Genomic DNA, 20,414 nt, shown 5'->3' on the forward strand with positions numbered 1-20,414 from the left:
AGACGCCCCCCCCCCTTCCCCCGGCTTTCCAGCCCCCCTGCAGGGGCGGGGCCCCACTGGCTACTTGAGGGCCTTGGCCACCTGCTGGTAGGCCAGCTCGATCTCCTCGGCGTCGGGGCAGGTGCTGGCAAACTCCTCGCGGGCGTAGGCGTTGCGCAGGTACCGCTGGACGCCCTGCAGCGCCTCCGGGATGGTGAAGCCCCGGTACTTCTTACACACCACCTGGGGGGAGCCGGGGGGGGGGTGACTGCCGGACCCACAGCTACAGCCAGCCACGGAGATCCACGGAGCTACCGCCTGACCCACGGCCCATTCGCTAGACCCATGGCCCCATAGCTAGACCCATGGCCCCACGGCCTGACCCACAGATACAGAGATTGAGAAAAGATCGACAGGGCCCCAGCCAGACCCACGTCTCGCTGTCACCAGCCGCTTGGGGAGTCGGAGCCGAGAGCCCCCCAAGCACAGCCGGGAGAGAGAAGAGAACAAAGCCCCCCCCAGCCAGGGGGGGGGTCGGTGCAGACGGACACAGAGCGCGAGAGATGGAAGAACAGACACAGCAAAACCGGGAGAGAGAGAGAGAGAGAGAGACTGTCGGGGCCGCCCTACCTGCCTGGGGACAGCCCCCCCCACCACTAGCCCCGCCCCACTCCCCGGTGCCCCCCACTAGCCCTGCCCCATTCCCTGGTGCCTCCTGTTGGCCCCACCCCTCCCTGCAACCAGGTGTCCACCACTTGCCCCGCCCCACTCCCCGACTGGCCACACCCCCTGCTGGCCCTGCCCCCACTCCCCGGCTGGCCCGCCCCCAGCCCGCACCTGGACGATGTGCAGCTTGGGCAGCAGGTTGCAGTCGGCCAGCGTCAGCTCGTCCCCGTCCAGGAACTTGCGGCGCGAGTGACCCTCATCCTCGGCGCTCGTCTCGTCCACCTCGTCCGGCAGCGGCGCCGTCAGGTAATTGTCCAGCACCGTCAGCGCCTTCAGCAGCCCCTTCTCCAGGCCTGGGGGCGGGGCGGGGCGAGAGGGGTGTCCAATGAGAGTCATGTGCAGGGGGGGAGGCAGCCAATCAGGAGAGAGGGTGAAGGAGGTGGGTCAGAGAGAGGCGACCAATGGGAGCAGAGCAGAGATGCAGGGCAGCCAATCAGAAGGGAAGCTCATGGGGACGGCACAGACGGACAGGCAGCCAATGGGAATCCGGGGCGTGGCAGGCAGCCAATCATGGGTCATGGGGGCAGCCAATGGGAACCCAGCAGGCGACGCAGCCGGGGGGGCAGGAAAACAGTTCTCAAACCCCACCAGGGGTCAGCCCCAGGAGGTGGGGCCGGCTGCTCTCGGGATCAGGGACAGAGAGGCGACCAATCAGAAATCAAGGGAATCTGGGGTGGGGTGGGGTCAGCCAATGAGGATCAAGGCGGGATTGGAGCCAGCCAGTCGGAGGCAACGCTAATCCCAGGAAGGGCAGAGAGGCAGCCAATGGGAAGCGAGTGTGGACGGGGGCGGGCACAGGGTAAGGGAGTCAACCAATGCAAATCAAAGCAAGAGCGGGCGAGCCGATGGCTGGGAAAGGCAGCCAATGAGAACGGAGGGGAGATGGGAGCGACCAATGAGAGAAGAGAGAGGCCTCGAGCAGCGGAGCAAGCCAGTTAGAATGAGGAGGGACACAAGGGGCAGCCAATGAGAGGACAGAGCAGCAAAGAGATGGAACCAATCAGAACCAAGGGGGGAGGGGCTTGCAAAGGGACGTGACCAATCAGAACAGAGAGGGGACAGATGCCACCAAAAGAGGGAGCCAATGAGCAGCTGGAAGTCACGTGGGGCAGCCAATGAGACCGAGGAGCCTGGGGGGGGTGAGAGACAGACAGCGGGGCCGACCAATGATGAGGGGCAGCCAAGAGAACGAGCCAATGAGAACGAAAGAGAGGGAAAGACGTGGCAGAGAGACAGTCAATAGGAATTGGCGGGAGAGGGGGGGATTCTCTTTCCCCCATCCCCCACCCCAGGGATTTCCCCCCACCGCCCCCCACTCACTGGGGTCCTGCGCTGGGTTCGAGTTCTTGACGTAGGCGGAGAACTTGGCGAAGATGTCGAGTCCGGCCGTGTTGGACTCGGGGTTCCGGGCAGCTAACTTGGGGTACCTGGGGGGGTGGGGCAGTGAGAGATGCAGGCAGGCGGGGGTCCCCCCTTATTATCCACCCCCAGAAATCCCCCTCCTCATATACACCCCCCCAGACCCCTCACACCTCCCCTCCAGCACCTGCCCCCACACCCCTCCCTAGTGACCCCCACACCCAGGATAGCTGGCACCCTGCCCCCAAAAGAAATACACCCTGCCCCCATTCCAAGGAACCAGTGGGCGGAGCTACCCCGGGTGGGGGGATAATTCCTTCCCCGGGGGCCTGTGGAACTCCCTGCCACATGATGGGCCAATGGACCCATCTGGCTCAGTTGCTTCCCTCCCCTCCCGCCACACACGCTCCATGGCACGTACTTGGGGGGGCACAGGACCTCCTCCAGGAACTCCTCGATCTTGTTGGTGTCAGTGCGAACCTCGGTCCCGTACATCAGGAAGGGGAGCTGCCCACCCGGGCACAGCTTCTGAACCGTCTCAGTCCTCCTGCAAGTAGAGACGGGGGGCTGTGGGTCGGGAGTGCGGGGCACCGGCGGAGCTGTGGGAGAGCCCGGGGCCGGGCTGGCAGGGGGCTGTGGGTCAGGAGTGTGGGGCACCAACAGAGCTGGGGGGAGGGGGAGCCCAGGGCCGGGCTAGCAGGGAGCCGTGGGTCGGGAGTGAGGGGCACCGGGGGAGCTCGGGGAGGGGGAGCCCAGGACCTGGCTAGCAGGGGGCTGTGGGTCGGGAGTGTGGGGCACTGGCCATGTCTCACCCACCTTTTGGTGTCCACCGTGGTGACGTTGAAGGTGACCCCTTTGAGCCAAAGCACCATGAAGAGTCGCTGGGAGAAGGGGCAGTTCCCGATCTTGGCCCCGTCACTGCCGGCCTGGGACAGAGAACAGAGGGGGCTCAGTGACCACCCACAGCCCTCGCCCCAGGGCCCCCCACAACTCCCCCAGGCCGGGGAAAGGGGCAGGATCCTCCCGCTGCTCTAAACCACGGAATGTCTGCCTCCCACCCGGCGAGACGTGGGACTCCCGCTCTCCCCAGGGGGTCAGGGCCCCCCCATCTAGTAGAGGCTGCAATGCCGGCTGCCACCACTAGGGATCACCAGCATCATACAGCTCCCATGAAGCTTTGCATGGTAGACGCTGCAATACCAACAGTGACCACCCGATGGCGCCACCTGCTATACAGCCACCATAGGGGGTGTGGCTGCAATACCACCTGCCACCACCTGACGGCGCCCCCTGCTGTACAGCCAGGCTGCAATCCCAGCCATGACCACCCGATGGCGCTCACAGCCTGCACTAGAGGGGCCCTGCAGGGGGCTCCCCTTATGCAGCGCCCCATAGCCCCTCTCAGCCCCCCCATGGCGGTGGGCACTGGAAAGGCTGTAGGGCAGGGACGGGATCTCTACGGATGGGGGGGTCAGGCACACCCCACTGAGCGGCAGTGGGAGGAGGCAGGTGGGAGTGGGAGATTCGGGGCAAGAGGGGCACAGATCTCTGGCCGTGGGGGAGGGCGTTGGCTGGGGGGGGCAGGCGGCACCGCAAGGGTTAACGCAGCATGTGGGGTGCCCCCCAGCGCAGGGGTCACGGGGCAGCCCGCGGCCCCGGGAACAGGATCTCAGCTCCCCAGCCAGATCCTGCTGCCGGTTGCCAACACCCACCAGGCCCACAGCCGGTCGCCATGGAGATGACCGCCCACCCCGCTCCTCCTGGCAACCGCAACTACCCCCACGAATGGCGGCTGCAAGGCCCCGGCCCTCTCCGCTGGGTGACACCGGCAGCCGGATGCTGTGGGAACAAGTCACACACACACACCCGCGCACTAGGGGACAGGCGTAACAGGTTGCCATGGAGAAACAACAAGCCCCGCCCAGCGATGGGCACAGCCACAGGCGGTTGTTACAAAAACAGGACCCGCCCCTCCCGGCGACAACCATGAGAGCCGACAAACAGGCAGGGCTCAGGGGGAACCCGGACGCCTGGGTTCTCTCCCCAACTCTGGGAGGGGAGTGGGGTCTAGTGGTTAGAATGGGGGAGGTGGGCTGGGAGCCAGGATGCCTGGGTTCTAGTTTTTGGGCAACGACCTTTCTCTGGGTGAGGGATGAGACATGGGACCCGCCCCTTCTAGGGGCCCCGGCTCCAACCCAGCCCCAGGGTGTGGGCCCGGGGCCGGTATCTGACTCAGGCTGGGTTTATGGGTTTAACCTTGAGCCAGGGAGGCGGGAGGCAGCCTGGCCGAAGGGGCCGGGCGGATGTTTTAGGACTGACTCATGGCCAGCAAAGCCCCAGAAGAGGAATCGGGATACTGGCAAGGGAGTGTGTGTGTCATATACCCTATACTGCAAAGAGCTGCAGCGATTCTCCCTTTGAATATTCCCTCTGCTCTCCCCCGGGGGCCCAGCACCCAATATTCACTCTTGCCCGGGCCTCAGACAATCACAACCTTGTGCTAACGTCCCGCACCCCCTCCCCATCCCGGGGCCAGCGTCCCGCACCTCGGACCCCTACACTGCCTGACACGGGTACAAAACCAAATACAGTACAATCAAAGACAGGGCCCAGCCCTTTAAAACCAGCCCCGTTCCCCTCGCGGGTCCCTAACCCAGACAGGGAGAGAAATTCCAGCCCCCCTTTTCCTGGTGCGATGCCCCCCAGGAGGCTCTTTTAGTCACCTGCCTTCCCCCAGCTTGGAGCAAATGGTTCCTTCCTCTAACTTCAGGGCCCCCCTGCCTCAGGGGGGGCGTCATGGGGCAGGGCAGAGGCTCTGGATGGGGCGCGCCGCGATCGGGGCCCGCCCCTGGGCGGCCCCATCCTGAAGACTTTCCTGTCTACCCAGACGCACCCTACAGAGGGCACGATCCCCATTCGACAGATGGGGAAACTGAGGCACAAAGCTGTCAAGTGATTTTCCCAGGGTCCCCCTGCCCCAGGGTCGGGGATGGAACCCAGGAGTCCTGGCTCCCAGCCCACCCCCCTCCCGCCCCCGAGTCCTGTTCTGCTGTAACTAGAGTTCAAGTAACTTTGCAGGCAGGTTTTGGTGCCGGGTGCCGCGCCCCAGGAGTGGGCGAGCCCGGCCCGGGGACACCAGCCGTCAGCCCGGTTTGGGTTCGAAACAGAAAGAAAAATCTGGTCCTGGAACCCGCCCCAGGGGAAAACGACAGGAGCCAACGCAGGGGTGTAGCTAGGAATGAAACCCAGCCGCGGGAAGGAGGGAGGCACTGCTGAGGATGGGACCCAGGCGTCCTGGCTCCCTGCCCCACCCCCCAGCTCCAACTCACAGACCCCACTCCCCTCCCCCGAGCCGGAGAGAGAACCCAGGAGTCCTGGCTCCCAGCCCCCCCAGCTCCAACCCCATCCTGCAGCTGGGGACAGAACCCAGGAGTCCTAGGTCACTCCAACCACTGCACCCCGCTCCCCTCCCAGACCTAGAAATCGAACCCAGGAGTCCTGGCTCCCAGCCCCCCCAGCTGTACCCCACTAGACCCCACTCCCCTTCCCCGAGCCGGGGAGGGAACCCAGGCATCCTGTTGCGTTCCCCTGTCCCCGCCGCACCCAGATCCAGAATTGCAGGCCACCCCGGCCTGTAATGTTACAAACCTGCCACCACACCCTGTGAGACACACCCACAGACGCACCCCCACAGCCGAGGGCAGGGCCCAAAGCGAGCTGGGCGGGGGGGGGGGGGTAAAATACACAAAGCACCGAGAAGTACAGAAATCCCCCCCCCCCCCCAGCTAGAAATGGACGGAGCTGTGGGGGGGCTGGGGAGGGTGAGCGCGGGAAAGACGGGGGAGTGGACGCGAGAGACAGAAAGGCGGAGGGATGATGACAGGGACAGAAAGAAAGCAGTGTCGGAGAATGGCCGTGGGGACTGTGCTGGGGCACACAGAGGTCTGACAGTTTGGACGAAGATCTTTCAGGGGTGAGATTCTGGGGGGGGGGGGGGGCTTGGAGAACTCAATTTGGGGGGATCCCTCCCAGAGAGGGGAGGGAGGGAAAAGAGGAGGGGGAACAGGCCCCGGAGGACAGACGGACAGACCGTTTCACCGTGCCCATTTCCCACCGCAGCCTGGAGCAGGCCAGAGAGAGCCCGGACAACAACACGCCCTGAGAAAGAGGGAAGGAAAGAAAGAGAAAAGGGTCCAAGCCCGGGCTGTGTAAACAGCAGCCACCCCAGTTTGGCCAAGGGAAACTTCACTCCCCTTTCGCAGTTTGTCTACACTGAATTTTCCCCAAAATCCAACTTTCCAGACGGCCGTCAAAACCCGTCTCCCGCAATCAGCTTTTTTTTTTTCCCCCTCCAAACCGGTTTAAAAACGTTCACACCCGTCTTCGGGGACTCCGGTTTCAGAGCGGCTGACTTCAGTTTAGCGTCGAGCGGGTCCACGCTTCGAAGGGGCAGGGCCGCCGTGAGAGTGCTTGCGTGGCCGCGTTCGGGTGGCGGGGGAGAGCGTCTCCCACCGACACCGCGCCGTCCGCACGCGCATGTCTGCCAGCATAAAGTACGCCGCTCGGGGGTGTGTGTGTGTGTGTGTGTGGGGGGGGGGGGGGGGGGGCACACCCCTAAGTGATGAAAGTTTTGCTGACGTAAGCGCTACAGTAGACAAGGCCTCAATCTGGTTTCTAATCAATACAGGCCCTGTTTACATGGGGAAGTTACTTCAGTTCTTGAACCTATTTATGTCCCCTGCACCGAGACTTGATTGCGGTTCCCCGTAACCTTCCGCGGGAGAGGTTTTGGTCCATTAGCCGGGTCTGCACGGCAGGCGTTCGCGTTTGTCGCACTCGGGATAATGAAGCTGCAGCGAGATGCTCCGTGGGACAAATGAACTCGCAAGCGGCCCAGAGGGACCGGATTAGCCCCCGATGAGTTGTGCTGGTTCAGCCTGAAACCTCAAACCAGATGCCCAGACGGCCTTCCCGTCCCGCAAGGGGGACATTTCAACTTTGCAAAACTCCTCCGCCCCTTGCAATTTTGCGCCCTGGAATTGGAAACATTTGTTGAAATCGACTGGTTCACATGGGGATTTTTGGTTCCAAGAAAGCGGGTGTTTTCCGGGCAATTAAAAAAGTTTCCTGATCCTTTCCCCGGGTGTGGGCCACCCTCTCAAGGTTAGCCCCACGCGTGGGTGAGGATTTAGACAGTTGGCGAACATTTTTCAACCTCTCTTTATTGAAAACGTTGGCAAAATGAGGTCAGTCTGGACAAATCGCCTGCCTCAAAAACAACACCCGGAAAAAGTTATCCCAAAGTTTTGGTGCCACGTTTTGGAAACAAAAATATTCCGGTTTTCCGATTCTTACCCGGCTTCTCGGTTTGGGAATTGAAGCTAATCAGACCGAAAGCAGCTTAAAAACAAAAAAAGGTTGAAAAGGGGAACATCTGGATCAATTCAAACCAACCAAAACATTGGGGTTTTGAGTCACAGCTCACTGAGATTGCAACTTTCCCAGACACTTTTCCACCGTTCCCAGATAGCTGGGGGACGGGAAAGCCGGCTTCCTTCAACCCGCCTCGGCTGTGTGCGTGGAGATTTCAAATCGCTCAGAAGCACGTCAGATCGGTTTGTATCAGATGGATGTGGGACCCCCTGCAGACCAGGCCTGTACTTGTGATACCCCGAGAACTGAGATCCAGCACGTGTGTAGGGGTGAAAGCTGAAGCGAGGCACATTCAGACGGGAAATAAGGTGCAGGTTTTTCACAGGGAGGGGAACTAACCCTTGAGATGGGGCGGGGGGGGGGGGGGGATTCTCCATCTCTGGCGCTTTTTAATTCAAGACGGGTTCTTTATCTCAAAAGATCGGCCGAGTTCCTTCCCTCCAGGAAGCGCTAGGCCCCGGGTTAGACCAGATAAGCACAATGGTCCTTTTGATCTTGAAATCTTGCACATTTCCCCGGCTCTCTCTGCCTCTCCCGGGGCTTGGAATTAAATTCAAAAGTCCAAGGCAGGGTGAACGCCGATGGCCGGGGCATAAGGAAGCGAGATCGAAGGGGCAGCTCAGGCCTGGTGAAACTGGATCGCTTGAACTGTGTGTGTAGACCAGGCCCGCGGGAGACAAAGGAACACACTCTTGGAGGGAACAAAGCGACACAGAGAGGAGGTTGTGGAGATTTGCATCAGTTGCTAAGTTTAGCTTCGGTCCCTCTGACTCTCCCCGCCAGGCCGGGCCGGGGCGTGAAGTTCAGCCCGTTGGAAAGGGCTTTCGCCCGCTTTGCAGGCGTCATCCGTGCAGAGATTTGGGGGGGCGGCAGGTTTTTCAGTCCCGGGCTGGTTCGGAAAAGGTCGGGGGGGGAGACTCGCTGGGGGGCGGGGAGTCAGACAAAGCTCCCTTGGGGTGGAACGCGAGGTCGCCGGAACGGTTCAGTTTCCTTTTGGCACCGAAGGAGAGGAAACGGGGAGGCCGCAGAGTCAGTTGCCAACTGAAAACAAACCCGCCCCCCCCCGCCGCCCCCCCCCAAATGCCCTTCGAAGGCTCCTCAGCAAACAAATAAACCTCCTCTGAACGGGGCCGCCCCGGCTGCCATCTCCACACACAGCCCCCCACAATTTCACACAGCTGGGCTGGGGGGGGATTTTTTAATGGATGGTTGTTCTGCTGGCCCAGCCCGGGTCTCACTGGGGGGCTACGGTCGGGTCTGGCTGCCCCAGGGGTGCTGGGCTGGCCTCGCTGGGCCTGGCCCGGCTGGCACATGCAGGGGTCACGTCCCTTCCAAGGCCCTGCCCCAAAAGGCGCTTTTGGCTCAGCGGATGTGAGGCTCCGACGGCTCAGGGGGGCGGAAAGGCGGGACCCGGCCGGCTTCTGAAAGAGGGGCCCAGAGGGGGAGGGGGGAAGAGGGTGAAGGAGAGAAAAGAGGAAAGAAAAAGAAGGGGGGGAAGAAACTCTCTTTCTCCATCGCCCCTGCCCTGCTCCCTCCCGCAAGGGGGGGTACAAAGGGGCTGGGGGGGAAGGATCAGAGCGGGGGGGGGGGGTGTCTGTCTGTCTGTCTGTCTGTCTGTCTCCCCCTTTCCAGACTTTCACCATCATCACTTCCCACCGCAAGCGAAGGCGCCGGGAGGAGCAGGGGTCTCTTGCCCCCAGCCCATACCCCCTCCCCCGGAAGGGCGCCGCAGGTTCGCACGGGGTTCAATGCAGAGTGACTCCGGAGTTTAGCGTGTCCCCCAAATTCCGCCTTTGTGCCCCTCCCCACCCCCTACCCGCCGGGACGTGTGAGCGGGTTCTCCATGCAAGTGGCGGGGGGGGTTCAAGGTCCTTTGCCCCCCAGCTGCGGGGGGGGGGGGCGCCCCACTTACCTTGACGAACAACTCGACCTGGGGCTGCTCCTCCGCCATGGCCCCAGCTTGGCTCCCGGGGGGGCTAGAAAGAGACAAATCCCCCCCCGGTCCGCGGCGTTTCGAGGCTCCCCCAAGGGGCGGGTAACGGGGGGGCGGGGAAAGGGGGGGAATGGCCCCACTCCGGAGTCTCGCCGCGGCTAACTCGGAGCAACAGCAGCCGATCCGGAGCGGCTGGGTCGGGCTCCGGGTCCGACTCCGATTCCTCCCCCGCCAGGCAGCCCCGAGCCCTGCCCCACCCAGGAAGAGACGGAGTGAGTCAGCGGCGGGGGGGGCGGGAGCCGAGCTGGGGCGGGGCGGGTCACACCGGCACTGCCCCTCCGCCCTGCCCCACGGCCTCGCCCCCCACCTGCCCCCTTCCCTCGCCTCGATTCCCGCCCCTGCCCCGCCTTCCCCCTTCGCCCCCCTCTGTCCCCCTCTTCTGCCTCCTGCGCCCCTTTCCCGGCCGGTCTCATGTTTCATCACTTCCCCGGCAGCGCCCCGTTATCGGGGCCACCGGGAGACTCCGCGTGCTTCGGGGCAGCCACCGACAGCGCTGCCGCGGCCCAGGACTCCTGGGTTCCCTCCCCAGCTCCAGGAGGGCAGTGGGGTCTAGTGGTGGTGGTGGTGGTGTGGGGGGGGGGGGGCTGAGCCAGGACGCCTGGGTTCTTTCCCTAGCACCCGGAGGGGAGGGAGGTCTAGTGGTTAGAGCTGGGAGCCAGGACTCCTGGGTTCTCTCCCCAGCGCCGGGAGGACAGTGGGGTCTAGTGGTTAGAGCAGGGGGGAGGCTGAGCCAGGACGCCTGGGTTCTCTCCCCAGCTCCAGGAGAGCAGTGGGGTCTAGTGGTTAGAGCTGGGAGCCAGGACTCCTGGGTTCTCTCCCCAGCGCCGGGAGGGGAGTGTGGGCCTGTGGGTTGGGGCACAGAGAACGACGCCCATGTGGCTGTGGCAGGGCGGGGACACGAACCGACACAATAAACCTCTGTCTGCAGCGCTGAATGGGGAGAGTCTGGCCAGGGCCGGGCGTCACCCGGTCATTTCTGCGGCTCGCACACAGCCGGGGGGAGGGAAAATGGGGAGGGGGGCAGGGAAAGTCACCCCACACTGATAACTGAAAATGACCCCACAGAGCTGGGGCAAGGGTGGGGGGGGGTTTCAGGGCTGGCCCCACGGGCCCAGGGAGGTGCGAGGGGGCTGCGGGTCGGGAGTGAGGGGCACTCGCGGCCCCTCTCCCCAGCTCCGGGATTTCCCGTCAGAACCTGAGCTGATCACAACGACCCCCCCCCCCCCCGTCCATGGGGCCCCCCCTCGGCTCATCTCCAGGCTCGGCCCAGCCCCACGGACCCAGAGCCCGTCTCCGGCCTGCTTTCCTTCCCCCACCGCCTGCCTCGGTCTCCATCCCCCCCCCATCTATTCCTCCACCCACCCCCTATCCCCCTCTACCCCTCCCCCATCCCCCCACCCGTCTATCCATCTTCCCCCCCCCCCCGAGCTGCTCAGGCCCCCACCCTCGCCAGCTGCCGGCTCTGTCAATATTGACCTTGGCAGGGGCCCTGGACCCGTGGCTGGGATCTGGGGTGGCCCAGCCAGGCCCCTGCCCGGGGGGGGGGGCTCGTTTATCTCCCCCCCACACACACCCCAGCACGTGCTAAGGAGCGAGGGGCTGCTGTTACTCCCGCCCGGGTCACCCATTAACCCGCAAGGCCCCCCCACCTTACATTCGCTGTGTCCCAGCCCTGAGCGCTCAGGGCACAGCCCTGTATAAACAGCCATCACGCCGCACCCCAGAGGGGCCGCATCTCTGTGCCCGGCTGGGGCCCTGTATAAACAGCCGCCGCCCCCCAGCCCAGAGGGGCCGCATCTCGGGGTCAGTGACGGGCTTTGGCCCCTCTTCCTCGGCCACCCTGGGATCCTCTGTTCCGGGGGCTGCTCTAACACTGGGGGCCGTGTGGATGGCTGCAGTTCACAGGCCGGCCACGAGAGGGCAGCACATAACCAATTACAGCCATTAGCAACCCAGCTGTGCCGGTGCCCCCCCCTCCTGCCCCACAGACCCTGCCAGCCCCGTCCTGGGTCCCCCCCCACCAGCTGTGCCGGTGCCCCCCACTCCTGACCCGCAGCCCAGGGGCGATGAACAGACGGGCCCCGTTTCCTGTCTGTCTGTTTGTCTCCAGTGCACGGGGCTGGTGTCCGGGGAGCAGCTGTCGGCTCCGGGCCTGGGGCCCGTCTGTTCATCCCCCCCCGGGCATGGGGGGGGGGGGAACCAACGTGGGCCCAGCCAGGACAGCAGCTGCCACTCACCGCCTCTGGGATTCCGAGCCCCAGGAAAGGGGGGGAAAGTGACACAGAAAATCAGTGAAAAGGCAGCAGCAGGGCTGGGCTGGAGGGGGGGCCTGCGGGTCGGGAGTGGGGGGCACCAGCAGAGCTGGGGGGCAGGGAGGGGCTAGTGGGGGGCTGCGGGTCGGGAGTGGGGGGCACCGGCAGAGCTGGGGGGGCAGGGCTGGGCTGGAGGGGGGGGCTGCGGGGCTTTGCCCGGGTAACGTAGGGACCCCGCCCCGTCCTTTCCCACCCCGGGGCCAGTTGCCATCAGTGTGCTGCAGTCCCGCCACTGGCCACAGGGTGTCACTCTTCTGCCACTCAACCCCCCCTCCCACCCGGGCTCTAACCACTAGACCCCGCTGCTCCCCCCCCCCCACTTGCCCATTTCCGAGTGTCTCCCCCTGGCTCTGGGGGGGGGGGGCTTCTCTGGCTGTGGTCAGACAGAGGGTCATGCCGCCCTGGGGGGGTGATGGGTGGTGGGAGGAGGGGACGTGTGTAGGATTGGGGGGGGGAACCAGGAGGCATCTCTAGGTTGTGGGGGGATGGGCCAAAGTCCCCTCTCTGTGGGGGGTTACGGATCGCTCCCTGGTTTGGGTTGAGCCCACCTTTACAGTAGACCCTACCATAACAAGCACTACTGTAAGCCCCAACAAACCAGCCAAACCGCAACATTCCCAGGAGACCCTACCATAACACACCAGCCAAACCACAACGCTCCCCAGAGACCCTACCATAACACACCAGCCGAACCACGACACTCCCCGGAGACCCTACCATAACACACCAGCCAAACCGCAATGCTCCCGGGAGACCCTACCATAACAAACCTGTATGCCCCCACTTTTGGTATGGGAGACCCTATAATAACAAAGGCCAGCCACACTCAGTTTCCCCCCAGACACACTCCAATAACGAACTGGAGAGCAGGCGGGGGGAGGAAGGGAGGGCATTTGAATGGGGGATGTTTTGTGTGGGTCTCTTTTCCCCTCCCACCCAGAATTGGGGCGAGGGGGGGGGTCTGTCCCCAGGGGGGGGGGAGTGTTAGCCAGAGCCGCTAATCAGCTGGCCTGGAGGATTAAGTGGGCCAGGCCTGGCAGGTCACGTGGCCAGCTCCCAGCTGGGATCCCCCGGCTCAGCCGCTCCGGCTCCGACATCGGCTAGCGACGGACGGACGGACAGAGCCAGCCCCACGGAGCCAGGGACAGAACCCAGGAGTCCTGGCTCCCAGCCCCCTCCTGCTCTAACCACTAGCCCCCACTCCCCTCCCAGCGCTGGGAAGAGAACCCAGGCGTCCGGGCTACCAGCCCCCTCCTGCTCTAACCACTAGCCCCCACTCCCCTCCCAGTGCCGGGGAGAGAACCCAGAAGTCCAGGTCCCCAGCCCTGCTCTGACCCATGAGCTCCCTGGTTGCCCCCCCGCCCTTCCCTGCCCCAGAGGATCCTTCCCTGGGGCTGGCCCCACGGCTGCCCCGGCCCTTCCTCCGCAGCCTCCGGACACTCTTTGAGATCCTGGACGAGCAGCGGCACGGCGCCGTCCACGTGTCGGAGATCGAGAGCAGCTGGGGTCGGGGGGGCCCAGGCCTGAGCCCCCTGGGGGGGCCGCAGGGTGAGCATCTGCCCCCGGGGGTGTTGCCGGCCCTCCAGCAAGTGGCTGGGCCCAGCGGGGGGTATCTGAGCTTCCCCCGCCTGGTGGCTGGGCTGAGAATCGCGCTGCTCCGGGACCAGGCGACCGAGGGGCCCGGGGCGGAGCCCTCTGAGACCGGACACAACTCGGCGCAGGAGAGAAAGAGTGCCGGCCGGACGCGTGAGTGATGGGGGCAGGGCTGGGGGCCAGGACGCCTGGGTTCTCTCCCTGGTCTGGGGAGGGGAGTGGGGTCTAGTGGTTAGAGCAGAGGGGAATGGGAGCCAGGATGCCTGGGTTCTCTGTGATGTGGGGGGGGCATGGGAGGGCAGTTGTGGGGTGCTGGAGAGGGAGATGGGGGGCTGGGAAGCTAGGAGGCCATGGGGCTAGACACGCCCCCGGTCGGGTGTCCCAGGCGGGGGGGCTCAGCCAGGCAGCATACGGCCACGGACTTAGCAGAGCTGATCCTGTCTTCCCGGCCATGGAGAGCCTCAATCCTCTTAGAGCCGGGCACGTGCCAGCCCCATGGCGGGCCAGAGCCCTGGGGAGCCAGCCCCCCAGCAGGGAGGGGGTGGCATTGATTTCGGGTGGGAGACCGGCCAGCTACCGCCCCCCCCCCATCTACCCAAGCTCACCTGTGTGCGGCTCCGGGTGTTTCTCCCCCCTAGGCTGGCCCAGGGCCGGGCCGGGACCTGTTAGATTTAACTGGCTGTAAACTGCAGATTAAGGCGTCTAATCCACCCACCGGCCGGCCCCGCGCCAGCCCCATCTGCTCGCCGGCCACACTTCGCGTCCCTCCGAGTCGTCCGCCCTTCGGCCCAGGAAATCCCCTCCCCAGAGCATATACAGCCACATCTCTGCACCAGGAGAGAGACCCTGTATAACCAGCCGTCCCGCCCCAGAGGTGGCTGCATCTCCGCACCAGGAGAGAGAGACTCTGTGTAACCAGCTGCACCGCCCCAGAGGTGGCCGCATCTCTGCACCAGGAGACAGACCCTGTATAACCAGCCCCGCCGCCCCGCCCCAGAAGTGGCTGCATCTCGGCGCCCGGCAAGGGGGCTCCCTCAGTGGCTGTGTTTGCTCCAGCCCGCGGGCCGGCGTCGGCCTGCAGGAAATGTGCCAGACGAAGGTGACAGGCAGGAGACAGACCCGAATCCATCAGATTCACAGAGTGAGACTCAACTTGGCCAGCGCAGGGCCGGGCTAGCAGGGGCTGTGGGTCGGGAGTGAGGGGCCCCGGAGGAGCCGGGGGGGAGGGGTCTGACGTGGGATGCCCGGGGCCGGTTAACGCCATCGATCCGGATCGTGCCCGTGTCTCCAGCAGGACATTGCGTCCCGTCTGCTCAGGCCGGGCTGGGGAATCAATGAGGGCCTGGAATTAATTAATTAGTGCCTTTAATTACAGCAGCCCCCGGAGGGGACAGGCCTCGCGACTCCCCGGCCCCTGCTCCGGCTCACCCCCCCCCCCCCTTTCTCCTGCAGGCGAGGGGGAGCAGAGGGGCGTGACCCGATCCCGCAGCATCAACAGCGACTTGGGCCAGGCCGGGCGGCCCCGGAGCCTCCGAGCCCAGGAGCCGCGACGCCACACGATCAGCCACGGCATCGACTACCAGGCGGTGAGTTCCCCCCCCCCCCCCCCCCCCCCCCGGTGCCCCCCACTCCCGACCCACAGCCCCTGGACTACTGCTGGGAGGTCCTGCTGTCTGGGCAGGAGGGGGGCAGGGGCCGTTCCCCTCTAGGGGGCGCCGGCTCCCATCCGGCCCCAGGGCAGGGAGGGGCTGGCTCGGGGGGGGGTCCCGTCCCCTCAAGGCTGGGGGGTGTTTTCTCTCCGGCCCCGTCTCTGGCCCGCCCGGGCGGAAGCCGGGGCTCTGGGGCCTTTGTCCGGCTGGGCCGGGAAACGCCGCGTCAGCGCCCGGCGGATTAACGGGGACAATGGCAGATTCTCCCCCCCCCCCAGCCCAGAGCTGCCCCCCCAGCTGGGCTCCCCAGGCAGGGCCGGGCCGGGCCCCTCAGTCGGCGCCAGGCTGGGCCAGGGAGAGCAGTAGGCCGGGGAAAGGGTGTGAAGGGGGGGCGCGGAAGGGGGAGGACAGAGGCGGATCTGCCCCCCCGGGGTCCCCCGTGGCCCCCCCGCCGCACCATGCGGCGCTGCCCCCTGCTGTCGCTGCTCCTGCCCCCCGGTGCCGTGCAGAGGGGCTACACCATCCTCATCCTGCCGCTGGACACCGGGCTGGGCAGCTGGGAGGCCGAGAACTTCTTCCTGTGGGTGAGTGAGTGAGGGCCCCGCCCGCGGGAACCCAGGCATCCGGGCCGCCCCGCTCCGCTCTAACCACTGCACCCCACTGCCCTCCCAGAGCTGGGGAGAGAACCCAGGCGTCCGGGCTGCCCCGCTCTAACCACTGCACCCCACTGCCCTCCCAGAGCTGGGGAGAGAACCCAGGCGTCCGGGCTGCCCCGCTCTAACCACTGCACCCCACTGCCCTCCCATAGCGGGGGAGGGAACCCAGGAGTCCTGGCTACCCGCCCCCTGCTCTAACCACTAGCCTCCCCCCGGCGGGGGAGGGAACCCAGGCGTCCGGCTCCCGGCCTGACCCCCCCCCCGTGTCCCCGCAGCTGCAGCGGCGCCGGGCGGCCGAGCGCGAGCGGGACGCGCTGCTGCAGGGTCTGGAACTGGCCGAGCGGCTGCGGGGCTGGTACCGGCGCCACCTGCTGGAGGCGCAGCACCGGCAGCAGCAGGAGGGGGCGGAGCCGGTAAGTACCAACGCCCCCAAACGGGGGGGGGGCGATGGGTCAGTCCATTGTCTGGGGTGGGCGTGGATGGAGCCATAGTTATGGGAGAGGCGTGTTGGATTGGTCCATTGTTACAATGGGGGGGGGGTTGTTAGGTCCGGGCAATGGATCACTCCATTCTCAGATCGGTCCATTGTCTTCATGGGGAGTGGGGATGGCTTAATCCACTGTTATCTTGGGGACATGGATCAAACCATTGTTATTGGAACGGGGGATGGATTGATTGGTTACTATTAGGTGTGGGGCTAGATTGGTCCATTGTTATCATGGGGGTGGGTGGAAGGATCAGTTCACTGGTATTATGGGGGGAATGGATTGGTCTGTTGTTATCAATAGGATGTAATGGAGCAGTCCATTGTTATTATGGGGAGAGCAGAGCTCAATCCATTGTGTAAAGTGTGGTGGGAGTGGTTTAGTCCATTATTAATAATGGGGGGATGGATCAATCCATTATTATCATTTGGTGTGAGAGGAGAGAGAAGAGATTATTTCATTATTGCTGGACAAAGGAGTGGTTTGTTCTGGTGTCGTGGGTGGGCTGGGTCGAGGGGGGGCGGGGGAGATGTGGATCAATCCATTGTTATTATGTGGAGGGGGATTGGACCAGTCCATTGTTACTGTTGGATGGAGGGTATCGGCTTATTCCATAACTATTTAGTATGGATGGCTCATTCCATTGTTTAGTGCTGGAGGGAATGGCTCATTCTATTTCTAGTGTTGGGGGGGGGAGAGAAATGGATCATTCCATTGCTCCCAGGACAGGGGAGGAGGGCATGGCCCACTGCACTATGGTCGGATGTTGCATGGGTTGGGGACCTGGGACTGTCCCTTCCTTGCTGGCATTTTCCCCGTTGAGTCTTCCTTCTCCGCACCCACCAGGATTATTTCCCAGATTCCAGCTCCGATCAGAGCTGCCTCCTGCTGGCCAGGATCCAGGAGGTGAATCTGGGTCTGCGAAACCTGCTGAGCACCAGCCCTGGACAGGTCAGTGCAGCCCGGGCAGAGATGGGGACGGGGTGTCCTGGGCTGAGCTAGTGGGGAGGGGCCATGGGTCGGGATGGAGGGGCAGTGGGAGAGCTGGGGGAGGGGGAATGGGTAACTGTGCACGCCCTTGGATGGTACAAAAAGGGCCTGATCTGTCCTTTCCTCCCTCCTCCAGGCCGACGCGCCCCCCTGCTTCCCCTCCGGCCGCTCTGGGGCCCCCCTTTTCCAAGCGGGGAGGAAGCAGGAATTCCACCAGCAAACGGTGAATGTGCTGAAGGAGCAGAACCACCTGCTCATCAAGGTACGGCTGGGCTCCTGCGCCGCCCGACTCAGAAAAAATGGCAACAGAGACAGGTTCAAGATGGCCGACTCTCTAGGCGTCTCTGCCCCGCCTCCCCAGTGGCTTGGCTGGTTCAGAAGGAGGGCAACAAGATGGTCGCCTGATCAGTCTCTTGTAGAGTGGGAGCGGGCGAAAGGCTAGATTCAAGATGGCCGCCTGCATCGAGCTCGGCCCTGACGCCTGGTGGCCATGGTTGGGTCTGAGGGCCGGGCTCAAGACGGCGGCCTAAGATGACTTCCTTGGCCTCTTGCGGCATCGGGGGAGCAACGCGGCCCCCTGAGACATCTGCGCTGGCTCCCAGGGGTGAGGTTGGGCAACAAATGGCCACTGGAGACCTCTTGGCGGCCGTGTAGCATCATGTGTGGGCTCAAGACGGCCGCTTCAAGGGTCTTCATGACCAGTTCGTCCGAAGGCGAGGCAGGAGGCAGCGCCACACAATGGCCACCAAAATGGTCTTCCTTGAACTACTGGGCTGAGGTCCAAGATGGCCGCCTGAGATGTGAGGGCTGCTAACTGGGAGCAAGGCCGCGGGACAGGCCACACAACAACATGGCTGCCTGAGAGGCCTAGGGCTAGGGCATGGTGGGCTCAAGGTGGCTGGGAGGTTAGGGGAGAGACAGTGCCACCGGCTGCCCACCCAAGGAGTCCGCGCGCCCCACTTCCATCCGGGGCGGTGCTGGGGGGCGGGGACAGACCAATATGGCCACCTGAGGGTGATTGCTGCTCTCTCCGTGGCAGGAGGTGTCGGAGAAGAGCGACCGCATCGCCCAGCTGGAGCAGGAGAGGGCAGCCCTGTGCAAGCAGCTCCAGGAGAGCCGGGGCTACCGGCTGCCCAGCCACAAGGAGTCCACCTTCATCTGACGCATGAGGTCACTTCCTCCCGCAGACCTACCTGACGAGGTCACTTCCTCCCACAGACCTACCTGAAGAGGTCACTTTCTCCTGTAGACCAGTCGGACCCAGGTCACTTCCTTTTGAGTGAAAAGGCATAATTTTCTTCTAGGTGCCATGACATCACTTCCTGTTGTTCGCCAAAGGCCAGTGAGGTCACTTCTTTCTGCCCCACCCCCAGTGAACAACAAAGTCATTTCCTTCCAGGCCCTAACAGGAAACTCACTCGCTTCTTTCTTCTGCCCTATTATGTCATTTCCTCCTTCCTCTCAGAAGGCCCATTATGTCATTCTCCCGATGATATCACATCTTCAGACTCTGCTGACATCACTTCCTCTTCAGAGCCTTTAGGTGTCACTTCCTCTCCCTCCTCCTCATTGCAACTTCTGATGATGTCACTGACTTCTTCACTTCCTGTCCTTGCTTTCTTCACTTCCCCCAACCTCTGCCCCACTCCCCATTTTGACAGGCTTGTTTCCCAGACTGGGGGAGGGAAGCAAGAGCAAAGGATTGTGGGTAACAAAAGGGCTAACAACTGACTGTCCAAAGAGGTTTTCAATGGGGAATACCCACAGTGCTTTGCACCACTGCCAGAGTGACCCTTGGCTAGAGTGCTATGGGGACCCCACCCCACGCCGCATCCCCACAACTTCCCCTTCATCTCCCCCCCACACACACATCCCTTACTTTTACTTGAGTGTATTTCCAGGATTATCTCCCTCACCCCTCTGTGGTGTGTGGCACATTGTAGATGTCCAAGTGCCCTCTAGTGGCTGAACTCAGAACTGCACAAACGTGTGTCATTAGCCCTATAGTGCTAAAAGTTAATGGGGATTCTCCTTCCATCACCTACCTTTACCCACAGCATCCCTTTGACAAGATGGGGTGTGACCTTAAACCTCAGTGTGAGTGCCAACCCTCCGCCCCCGGGGACCATGGATTGGGGGGGGGGCCTCCTTCAAGGTATTTCATCTAACAGCTGTAAATAAATTGACTGCAATTAATACGATAAACTTGGTTGAAAGGAGAGGACAGAATTCAGATTCACCTCTTCACTCACCGTCCCGTTCCCTCCCTCCCCCCCCCCCCCGAGCCAACCACTGTCCCCTAGAGGGGAAAGGCCCCATAACCCAGTGTCACAAACCTGACGAAAAAGCCACCTCTTCTGCTGCTTTCTCCATTTTCTTTATTAACTCCAGGATAATTTAGAAAAGTAGAATTATCTTTAACAAATAATACTAATAATTAGCAAGTAAACACGACGCCAATTAAAATCATGCTCCAGCAATGCCAGAATCACCGGAAATAAAAATAATTCACAGAAGGGAAATAATTTGCCAAAATACGCGGCTCAGCCACAACTCTTCCAAACGCTGGGAGGAAAAACTTAAAAAGCATTTGGGGATGATCACTGCATTTGGTATCATCTAAAGGCAGACTAGAGACCAGATCTCCATCATGCCAGGCACTGCAGAGACCCCCCCCAGCCCCCAACCAAGATCACGCCCCCCCCCCCCGGCACCAGGTATTGCACACACCCTCCAGACTGAGACCAGGGGGTCCCAGTTGCGCTAGGTCTGTAAAAAGCCATAGGAAGTGACAATTTTGCCCTTGAAGTGCTCACAAACAGACAGACCAAGGGGGTGTCATGGGAAACTGAGGCACAGACAGGGGAAAGGGACTCGCCCAGCAGAGGCAGGAATAGAACCCAGGCGTCCTGACTGGCAGCCCTGTCTGTTACGACAAGCCCTTCTATTCTGTGCGGCCTAGGAGACCGTCCATCAGCTGGGCAGCCAGGCGGTTCCGAGTTCTAGTGCTGCCACCGGGACTGAGAGGCCCCCGACCTCCAGGAGTCCTCGCCATGCCTCACACGGTGCGTTGGTGCCGGGAAATGGAGCCAGGGGGGCATAACGTTAGTGCCCCCAAAGCTGGAGAAAATACATAATTTTTTTGCTTTACATTGTTAGTATTTTTTGGTGTCGACTCAGAAAAGCATCTCAAAGAGCCCTGGTCCCTGGTTCCCCACCCAGCGGTGTCGCTGTATGAT

At 63.0% G+C, this 20,414-nt stretch overlaps 1 protein-coding gene and 1 long non-coding RNA gene across 2 annotated transcripts; one reads left to right on the forward strand and one right to left on the reverse strand.

Moving 5' to 3' along the window:
• Positions 1 to 13: 13 nt before the first annotated feature.
• On the reverse strand, positions 14 to 9,691 carry CLIC1 (chloride intracellular channel 1). Its single transcript, XM_067550816.1, has 6 exons — positions 9,410 to 9,691; positions 2,881 to 2,990; positions 2,486 to 2,611; positions 2,026 to 2,132; positions 817 to 998; positions 14 to 222 (listed from the first exon to the last, which is right to left on the reverse strand). Exons 1-6 carry the CDS (start codon positions 9,446 to 9,448, stop codon positions 61 to 63), a joined length of 726 nt encoding a protein of 241 aa, XP_067406917.1. The 5' UTR covers positions 9,449 to 9,691; the 3' UTR covers positions 14 to 60.
• A 7,242-nt stretch (positions 9,692 to 16,933) lies between these two features.
• On the forward strand, positions 16,934 to 20,304 carry LOC137154958 (uncharacterized). The gene is made up of 3 exons (XR_010920305.1): positions 16,934 to 17,136; positions 17,312 to 17,437; positions 18,215 to 20,304. It is a non-coding gene; the product is annotated as an uncharacterized lncRNA (long non-coding RNA).
• The last annotated feature ends 110 nt before the right edge of the window (positions 20,305 to 20,414 follow it).

This window comes from Emydura macquarii, unplaced genomic scaffold (assembly GCF_026122565.2).
Source record: "Emydura macquarii macquarii isolate MOO-44397 ecotype Brisbane River unplaced genomic scaffold, CSIRO-AGI_Emac_v2 contig_1345, whole genome shotgun sequence".
NCBI lineage: Eukaryota > Metazoa > Chordata > Testudines > Chelidae > Emydura > Emydura macquarii.

What these genes read in the sequence shown, in the direction of transcription:
- CLIC1 (XM_067550816.1), bottom strand. Translation starts at nt 9,448, where the DNA reads ATGGCGGAGGAGCAGCCCCAGGTCGAGTTGTTCGTCAAG. An exon ending in GAGGTCCTGTGCCCCCCCAA is followed by an intron (nt 2,133 to 2,485) that starts GTACGTGCCATG and finishes CCACCCCCCCAG; the next exon opens with GTACCCCAAGTTAGCTGCCC. An exon ending in CCAAGCTGCACATCGTCCAG is followed by an intron (nt 223 to 816) that starts GTGCGGGCTGGG and finishes GGCTCCCCCCAG; the next exon opens with GTGGTGTGTAAGAAGTACCG.